We start from the raw sequence: 10348 nt of genomic DNA, 5'->3' as shown, positions 1-10348 counted from the left end.
ATTTTACCAATCTGCCGAATCTCTCTCTCTCTCTCTCTCTCTCTCTGGCGGCCGCTTCTCATAGTTTTTCCATCCTAATTAATACCCCCTACCATCATCGGTGTTTTTATTAACCCACCACTTCACAACCTTATGATAACCCCCCCACCACCACTACAACACACCTCGTCTCACCTCACTTCTTCATTTATGTGTATCGTCATCATTCTACCTATCTATATATGAGCCAAAACTGCTCCGGACACATTTATCTTACTTGTTTCTTCTTCAGACGGTAGTTCTCGTTTGATTTTTTCGCCAGAAGCAGTGCACCAACAGCAACAGCCGGTAGTTGCCAGCTCTCACACTTAGCAACTCGTGACAGTGTTAGCTGCCGCTTACACTGGACATGGGGTTCCTAAGCCGGGCAGCTCTCTTAATTCTCTGCTCCCTGATATGCTCTTCTTGCACCTCCTTTGTACATGGCAGCAGGCGCAATCCCCGCGCCCAGCACAATAAGGGGTTCCTGCCAAACACAGGTGCTGTGCTAGTGGTAGATTTAAGTACGTGTTCTCCTTTGGATTGAAATGCTGCATCAATTTTAATCAATCGAATCTACTGCATCTTATGGGCTTTGTTCCTTCGTGTAATGAATTTTCATTTTTCCTCCATTTCTACTTTCAGGGCTGTCAATGCAAGGGGCGCAGGCTGGTGATCTGGGTGTCCGAGTTTCTAGTACAGAGCGAGGAAATCCGACTCCGTCACCCGGAACTTCCTTTGTCTATAATGCCCTGCCTGCTGTTGATCACGTGGCACCCTTGGGCAGTATGGGACCTCAAGAGGTGCTTTGTCATTAGTGTGTTTATTTGCAGAAGTTGTATTTGGGTTGCCTAATAATAATCGTAGTAGCGTTTTACGAGTATTTTAACTATTCGCGTGATTGCCTTGTACGCAACTGATCATGTTCTTGAATCGGTTGTTGTCTCTAAACGGCAGCTTGTGGCTATGAAAGATTGGAGGCTGCGTGCTTTGTGGGTGTCCATAACAGGCCGGGAGCCTTTCTTAAAGAAGCCGTTGAAGCATATGGCATCAGTAGTAGCAGCAGCAGCAGCGAGCAGTGGTTGCACTGAGGGTGCGCAGTCGGGCTGCAGGCGCGACGTTATGCATCAGCAAAAGCGCCGTCTCAGTGGTGCGGTCGTGTTTGCATCAGTGAATAGATCGGGACCATCAATCAGCAGCAGCAGCATCAATGGCAGTACTAAAAGTAATGTATACGAGGAAGAAGGAAGGCAGGTTCCGGGCGGCCCTGATCCTCTCCATCACAGTGATCAACCTACCTCTCCCTGAGCGCGCGAGATGCCTTATAGTTACCCTGTCAGCCGTCTCGACTCCTCACGAATATGTTTGTGAATAGCAGACGAGTCTACACAGGAGTACCTGTACCGGTCCGCCCGAACTCTCATTATAAAGGAACATTTTTGGCCTCAAGGACAGCAGCTGCGATCTACCGTGCATGCGTGCCATATGACACGAAATAATGTCTGGTTGGCAGCTATCATCAGCTTCTTCACCTTCAGTCTGGGCAAAGATTTTGGCAGTAGTTATAGGCTTGGAGAGAAATAGAAAGAGAGTCCTGGGGCTGTTATTGGCTTTAGCAGCTAGCATGCCTAATTAGCTCATCGAGAGCACGTATTGTATTGAATCACTAGGTTCTTTAGGCTAACACATCCCGTGCGCGTCGTTTTTGTTAAGGGAAAATCCCCCCTCGCAGGACGTGCATGGTTCTGTTTTCTCTTCATATTATATTATGTACATTAATGATGTCGAAGATGTGTCCCTCGACGCAGGGGGGATGCCTTCAGTATAATACTGTATCACTATATCCTCTTGGGTAGAGATATGTAATCTGTTTGAGGTTATCTTGACCTCTCCGGGACTCGAATGTGAATTTTTGGATGCCGCATTGAAAATTTGCGTTGTGCCAAACCCTGTTTCACGAGTCGGATTATGAATCATGATTGTCTGTGTAATATTCTGGTTCACCGTTCACCTCAATCCCGCTTCACAATTGGCGCATTATACAATGTGGTAGTTAGTAATCTCTTATTAGGTTTGTCGGCGGAGATCAGACGATTAAGTACAGCACGACCAAGGATTGGAGTTCTCATGATGTATGCATGGGGGACTGTTATCGTAAAAGTTAAAATCTGTAATTGGGAAGGCTTATATTTTATATGTATGGGGGAATGTTATCGTAAAAATTAAAATTTGTAATTAGGAAGGCTTCTATTTTAATCTGTGGGGTGGCAACTACAAAGAGATCTGCGAAAGGGAAAGTAAGGGTCTATTGATAATTGCAAATTGATAATTGCAATATCGAGGCTGGACCCTATCCGAGTAAACATCATCAAAAGGGTTAAGTGTCAGAAAGGTGAACTTGCTTTTAGTGTTCTACTACTGAGTCAGGCTGTAGAAGCTCAATGACCCTTGGATAGGTCCTTTAATGTTTAGTTGCCTGGCTGAATGCAACATAGGTGAGGGAAGTACTACTGGTCAGAATGTGAGAAATAATGAAAAATAACAACTCGATATCCGGCGTTTAACTAACTAGTTGTTATCGTATAAGCGTCGCAACCGGGACAGACTCACAATCCATTGGTTGGTTAAATTTTTCGACCTTGAAGTAAGGGCTGTAGACTCTTACAGTCTACTGTTTAGGGGCAATCCATTGTTCAGTATTTAGGGGCAATCCATTGTTTAGTATTTAGGGGCAATCCATTATGTCTACACAGATATATAAACTTTTCAACTGATATCAGACAACAAGACGTTGTTTGGGTTTAGCAGCAAGGGTAGTGAAGCCAGGACATGTCCTAATCTTTTTTGCTTTGTTGAGAAGGGCTGGTAAGTACATCCTGTCTGCTCCCAAATTGGCTTTTAGGAGTGAGCCAGGAGAGCAGGTTGGAACTTGGGTTATTATGAGTTCTTCGTTTCTCGTTGACAGCATCCGGCTTTGCATATTAGATGTGTTCTGCCAATTGCTCATGAAGCTGCTGCAACTAATCCTGTCTCAACTTGGCTTCCAGGATGGGTAACGAGTCCTTCGTGTGTTTGCCTCCAACCTGCACCACAAACTCGAATCTTAAGCTTCGGATGTTGGAAGAATTATTCCCTTGAAAAACATAACACCTAATTATACCCAAGGAAATAAATAGTTAGCCAGTAGTTTGCAAAGCACTATGAGAAGAGTATAGAGTGATCATGTTGCTTTCTTCACTTCTCCCGCACACTGTAATGTGCTTACTCTTTGCTTAATACTCTCTCTCTCTCTCTCTCTCTCTCTCTCTCTCTGTGTTTTTATATATATATTAGGTGTATGTAGGCATGCCATACATGCATGCCAGGTTGCATCTCTCGGTTGCACCTCACGTTCACTCTCATTTGGCAAATTTTTAGTGCACTGTTCCTTTTGTCTCTCATTCAATAATTTGTTGGCCATACATGCATGCCAGGTTGCATCTCTCGGTTGCACCTCACGTTCACTCTCATTTGGCAAATTTTTAGTGCACTGTTCCTTTTGTCTCTCATTCAATAATTTGTTGGTATGTTTCGACACTCCTGCAAAAAGTACACGCTAAGCAGTGAGCACCTGCTCCAGAAGTAAAAAACAACGAAAGTATTAACTGTGGTACAAAATGCTAAAATAACAGGACATTCGAGTATTCGAGCTAGTTGAAGACAATTTGTAATACGAGAGGCTAGGGACGTGCGTGTTTATAAATGCTTCCTCTTTAAAGCATCAGATCTCATTAATCTCGTTGAGAATCTCCGAGACTTGCAAGTAAACTTTTTACATGTTCTAATTTGGCTGAATACAATACACATTGTTTGTTTGGGTACTTTTGAGTGTAGGAAATTATGGGTTGCTTTTTGTGGTTTAGAAGTAGATCTAAGCATGTCGTTGTACCTGTAAAATCGTAACTTTACGAATAGCATTGTAAAGTCGAAAGGGAGCATAAATAGAAGAGAGATGAAATGTACCGTAAAGTTTAATCCAAGACACAATTTGATATCAACTATATCTCCTCTAGACCTAACCAAAATAGAGCTTTCTCTTTTTAAAATAAATTGTTGGGGAAATTATTGTCTTCGAGCACAACCCATGAAGTAGGGCTCAATGCTATAGTTTGTTTTGGTGCTCATCGAGTCAACTTTATCCATCCGTGACAAGAAGGGCCTCCATGTCAACAAAAAAAAAAAAAAAAAAAAAAAACAAAAACAAAAAAAAAAAGAAGAAGAAGATACTTTCCCTGAAGAGACCTAATAAAAATAGAGCTTTCTCTTTTCTCAAGAAATGTAAGGGGATTTTTTTCCTCAAGTATGCATTGGTGAAGTAGGGCTCAATGCTATAGTTTGTTCTCATATTAGCACGAGGGATGTGTTGCTACAAGCTTTTCCCTCTTTCTAGTGCTACCTGCACTATTAAGCTTAGATACAAGACATTGCAAACCTTGCATTAGCAAACCATGAAGTTATGTACAAGACATTCTATGATCCTTCTATATTGTTTATCAAAGTGTATCCATGTGATACAAAAAGGTTCTGAATGTAAATAAAAAATGACTCCAAACCTAACCAAAATGAAGCTCTCTCCTTTGAGGAATCATTGGAAAATTTGACATATATTCAAGTACAACATACATATAGGTGAAGTAGGGCCCAATGCTGTAGTTTGTCCTAGTGTTGACAATGGGGGACATGTAGTCTTTTCCCTCTTCCTTGCACCTGCAATTCAAAAAAATCATGACATGGAGGTATATGTATGTGCGAGCACACAAACAATTAAAAAAGGCCATTTCATTTAAATAAGAGTACTTAGCGCAATGTCTTGGAACCATTTCGGTAGGTATTGTTAGAACTTACATCATGTCACAATATAATACTTGGGCTAGTCTCTTAGTATCTTGTGAGTGTGAGATTGATGGTACTTTGTGAGTGAGATTGATGGTACTTTTTCTTTTAGTTAGGCTTATCCATATGGACACAAAAGCATTAATTATGACCTATATGTGTGATGTTAACAAAAACATGATGCATGTTGTCTATATTGACATCGAATCCAAAAGCTCAATCACTCTTGCAAGCGTTCTTTTCATAATATCATGTGTAATTATTGCATGTGATGTGCACTATAGCTCCTATCATTCCAAGTAAAATTACAAACACATCTAGGTCATTGTATCATGTGTGATTACTGCATGTATTGTGCATTGTAGCTCCTATCATCCCATGTAAAATTACATAAGACACATCAAACACATCTAGGTCATTGCATACTCTTTATTAGTACGAAAGACCATACCTCAATTTAGCTAGCTCTAAGGCAAGTTGCAAACTCTAGGCGCTTAAGGATTTTGACTCTAAACCACCTCGATTGAGTTTGGATTTGAGAAAACATATTTAGATGGACTTAAATGTCACTTTTAGTGCAGATAAATAGCTTGTACAATGACCTTGTACCACTTGAGGGGTGATTGTTGGATCGATTAGCTCAATGATAGGAGGAAAACCCATAAGGTAAATCTAGATTGCCTTATTTTGCGTGTAATTATACCAAGCACTACCACAACTAGTGAGTCTCGAAGTGGGACCACACTCACTACCATGAATCCTAGGTTGTTTATCTTGACTGGATAAAGGATCACTGCAATCGAAGCTACCCCATCTCATGGAATTGGCTATAGCTTTTTATCCACAAGCCTTATTTAGAAGCTATATGATCTAGAGTGGACTTAGCATATTTAGCATGGCCACAATGGTAAAATAATAGAAACAAGACCCACAACTAGCCCTAGGAACCTAAACTTGATCACCTCAATTGGAACATGGATACCTTGACTAGGGTTGCCACATCACCTCACCTATACAAGATCAACAATCTTTTAAAACTAAGCCATTGTTTGTCAATTGCAACACAACCTCATCATCATTTTTTGACACAATGTTCTCTAAGAGCTTGTAGGTTGCTTAATTTGGATGGACTATAATCCTAAAGATGCCAAGAAACTTTAACCTCTTGTGAGTGAATTGTATGAACTCGGTTGAAAAGAATCGAGAGATGCAAAACCAAGGGTAAGAGAACAAGAGAATGGAAAGAAAAGCAATCAATCCTAGAACTGAACTACCACTACTCTTAGAGACCTAAACAAAACTAGCAAGGAGTTGAAAAGCTAATTGGGCCACAAAAGTTAAAACCCTTATCAAATGGGAAGGAAAAGCTAATCAAGTCAAAGAATGGACCCATGCTAGAACATGTAAGTTAATTGTACTTTTGGCCTTGTACATAATCTCACATATTTAGAAGTGTCTTCTCTCAAAGGGAATAGCTTTTGAAAGCAATGCTCGTCCATCTGATCTATAATCTAATAGCCAATCTCATTAGTCAAGAATGACAAGCCAAGATGGAGATCAACCACCATAAGCCTTGACCACTTGTGCATTCAATACAATGAATATTAACATATCATAGAATATAGAGCTAGGTGGTAGACCAACACGTAAAATTCTAGAAGACACCCACGCTACTACTAGAGTTGCCTAAAATTTGGTAGCGGAGTTTATAAAGTGGCAGCATGAGGAAAATATGTAGTAAGATAATAAATTCAATGGAGAAATAAAATTGATAGACTTCTTAGGAGTTCTTGTGCATCCAAAGGAGAGAGAGCTTGCTTGATCTATTATTTTGAAGTCTTTTGCTCTACAACTATCTTTGTGATTGTGCCAATTTCGTGGCTAATTGAAGCATGGAGTTGTATTCTTTTCTTCCCATTGGTTCATTTTTTTTTTCTTTGCTTTTCCTAATCCCTTGTTTTGCCACATTGTTGGGACTTCTAATATGAAGCATTGCTCCTTCCAAGCTTGACTCAACTCTATTCTTTGTTGCATTTCATAAGCTATCTACTTTTGGAGTTACTCATTATAATTATGCGACACCCTTCCTACTTCATTAGATAGCTCCACGACCTTTCTATTTCCTGCTCTAGATTAGCTTTGGCTTCCTTGCTTCTTCTAGCTCTCTCTTTAGCTACTCTTGTAGTTGTGTCAATGTTTTCAACTCCCCTTTTGGTCAAGCTTTGTCTTTAATGGCATTTGTATATTTGCTTTCTAATTGCACTCTATTTTTCCTCTCCACTTTGCAATGTTCTTGTAGCTCGTCATACTTTCTTCTTGTGCCTTCTCTAGCCTTAATAAGTGCTACCAACCTCTTCTTCAACTTGAAAGTTTCTCTAATTGCCTTTTGCCAATATGTTGTATGGGTTTGTTTTTCTCTCTCAAGGGTAGGTAGAGTAGCTTTTCTTTCCTCATCCCATTAGTCTCTTTGGTCCTCTAGTCCTTTCAATAGATGTTCAAATTTTTGTGGAGGACATTGTAAAAATAGAGGCATAGAGGTCAATGATATTTTAATCCTAGGCACCTTAGGTGCTTCTGTTCTAATTTTGCATCCATGATCACCGTTCTTTAAGCACATGTATTTGTGGCTTCTTTGGTCTTGCTTAAGAGAGGGCTACAATTTGTACTTCCTATTCATACACCTTATATTTCAATCTGCTCTTAGAGCTACCTTCAATTGTAATCATTGGGATGGAGGGCATGATAATCATGATGGGTAGTGGTGGAGCTTTGAGCGATGCCTTACCCTTGCATGCTATTACAAGTGGATGTTGCAAAGTTTCTCTATTGCACTTGGGCCCGATTGGTCTCTACTTCTGTTAGAATTCCAAATTAGGATTTGTGAGGCTACTCTACTGATATCCTAATGGCTAGAGCTAAATCTCTTGCTTCTTTTCATCTAAGCTCCTCCTCTTCCTCCTATTGTCTTGGTTTCTATTTCTCCTCTTCCTGATGATAGATGAGACCTAATCCATGTGCTCAATCTCATGGATGAATCATGCATTTAAGAGCTTGTCTATATCATGTGAATGTATCCTTGAACTCCTTCAAGAGGTTCATCAAATTAGTATTCTCATCCTTGGTTAGGTTGTGAGCTATGAATTCAAGCTAAGTCTTTCCCCCCTCTCTAGCCGAATTGACTTCCTTTATCTTGGTGGGTCTCTCTTTAGACTCATGGTCTATCCTTGATGCTTCACTCCTAGCAACACCACGATTCAATCTCCTTTCTTGAATTTTGTGAAATGTTTGGGGACATGGTAGGGTTTTTTATACTTCTTAGCTTTCAAATCCTTTTTGCTTCCCCCCTCCACCTTTTTGTGTTGTAGATGGATTGGAAGGTCCCCTTTGGTGCATCAGGTCCTAGGTGGAAATGGGATTTTGAAATTACTATTCAAGATGATTTCTAATTCAAAGCTATAGTCAAATCCTTCATTGGAAAAAGGTGATTCATGTGGTGATCATAGCTTGGATTTGATTCCAACTACATGTAGTGTCATTGATTCCACTTGGTTGAGTCCTATTCATTCGTAGTCTAGTGTCTTGAGGTACTCAAGCAAAGTTTGCCATCTTGACAATTCCATCAATGAACAATGTAGGTGCTTCTCTAGCTTTACAATCAATGATGATTTATTCTATTATATATTAACCAATAGCATAGCCAATTGTTTTGAGTTCATTTGTCTGAGGTTTCTCCTTGGGATTCACAATTAGTGTAAGAACTTTCTATATTTTCTTCATCAAAAGATTCAAAGTCAGATGATGCATTATTGTCTAAAGTGTCATTCTCATATAAAAGGCCGCAATTATAAATAAGGTTTAAGTCATGTACCTTGGTCCACTTCTAGTCTCAAGTGTTTAAGAGTTTTTTAAGAGCTTTCAAGTTTGCACCAAGATTTTTGTACAATTATCTCTTCAAAAACTTTAGGATTTACATCAATTCTAGTTTGTTATTGGTAGGCACTTGATAGGTCAAGTGAGGAGTCATATCTACATTTCTTACCACAGCATGTGGATTGGGGCTAAGGACAGGGCATTGTTTGAGAGTGCCCATCACTCTATCTTGCCTTTCTTGGTTGCTCACTTTGTCAGGTGCTTGTTTGTAGTCATCCTCATCATTTGAGAAGATCAAGTCAATGCTTGCAAGGATGTCCATCTAGTCTCACATATTAGGAGGATAGGGAATGTACTTTGTGAGCATGTCACATGTAGGCAAGGTTTTAGTATCACCCTTTAGCATGGCAAAGATAGTGAAAAGCAAAGTCTTCCATGGGTCCATCTCGATTCGAACTGTCTCCATGCAATTGCCAAAGAATATTAGGCCATTGTCCCAATCCTCAATTGTACATTCATTCCTCATCCATGGTCTACCCATAGGATATTGTAATCAACTCCCTTCATGACAATAAAGCTATTGAGAATTTGGTACCCACAATCTTAATTGGCCCACACTGCAGTACCCAAAAGCAGTGGCTTGCAAAGTTAGAGTATGGATTGGCTAAGTGAGAGAGATATAGCCTTATTTACCAAGGATAGAAAACTCTTGAAAGAATTAGCCTAGCTATTTAAATTTTCACCATTGAGAGATCAACAAATTTAACTTCAAATGGAGAAGGTTACAAACTTTTGAAAAAACATTCAAAAAGTAAAAAAGCAAATGTTATCCAAGGCAATCAAAGCTTGGTCAAAGGAGTTAAACAAGGCCAATTAGCAAACCAAGAGAAGAAACTAAAGTGAGCTACACACAAATGTAGTGTTGGACATGATGAATTAATCATTTTTTAGAAACAATAGAGGTATAACACATGTACCAAAAGGCCATAAGTGGTAAAAAACTTAATTGACAAATAATAAAGATACAATAGATGTATGTTGGGCTAAATGTACAACAATCCAAACATTGGGTAGACTTCTATTCTTTCAAAAGTTGCAACTTTCTTTGCCACCACCTTATCTTCTCAACACTTTGCTCTAAGTAACCATGCATTCATCTCTCCAATCCCAGAAAGCAAGAATATGAGACTAGGTTCAAAATGTAGTAGACTTACCTATCTTACCTTCCCACATTCTAGTCTGAAAGCTTAAAGGCTTGATGATGTTTTCACAACCCAAGAAACACAATATGATGTCATCACTCCTTTGCATCCACCACAAAGAACACCAACAAATAGAGAATCTAATAGAAAAGAAGAAGAGGAGCAAGAAGACGATGTAGAGCTTCACTTTCCTTCAATTCCCTTGCTCAATAAACCTCTCTCTCTCTCTCATCTCAACAATGGAAGCAAGTTGATAGAATGGAAGAAGAGAATAGAAAGCTTAGTAGTTGCATTGACGCTTTCTATAGCATGGATGCACCAAAAGAGTAAATACAATTGAGACATCCCACCCTTATATAGACCAAGACTAGGGTTAGGGTTACATC

General features: G+C 39.6%; 1 protein-coding gene across 2 annotated transcripts; it reads left to right on the top strand.

The window, feature by feature from the left end:
- Positions 1–230: 230 nt before the first annotated feature.
- Positions 231–1933, top strand: LOC148025414 (uncharacterized). Of its 2 annotated transcripts, none has more exons than XM_087692090.1 (3): positions 231–518; positions 664–821; positions 976–1933. In XM_087692090.1, exons 1-3 carry the CDS (start codon positions 389–391, stop codon positions 1324–1326), a joined length of 639 nt encoding a protein of 212 aa, XP_087548216.1. In that variant the 5' UTR covers positions 231–388; the 3' UTR covers positions 1327–1933. The 2 variants fall into 2 exon arrangements, with proteins under 2 accessions (XP_087548216.1, XP_087548215.1); XM_087692089.1 differs by having other exon boundaries at positions 231–542.
- Positions 1934–10348: the final 8415 nt, after the last annotated feature.

The sequence above is a fragment of the Lygodium microphyllum genome, chromosome 14, assembly GCF_053477565.2.
Source record: "Lygodium microphyllum isolate KBCC chromosome 14, Lygodium_microphyllum_v1.1.10, whole genome shotgun sequence".
NCBI classification, from domain to species: domain Eukaryota; kingdom Viridiplantae; phylum Streptophyta; class Polypodiopsida; order Schizaeales; family Lygodiaceae; genus Lygodium; species Lygodium microphyllum.
This window is presented reverse-complemented; position numbering and strand designations above follow the sequence as displayed.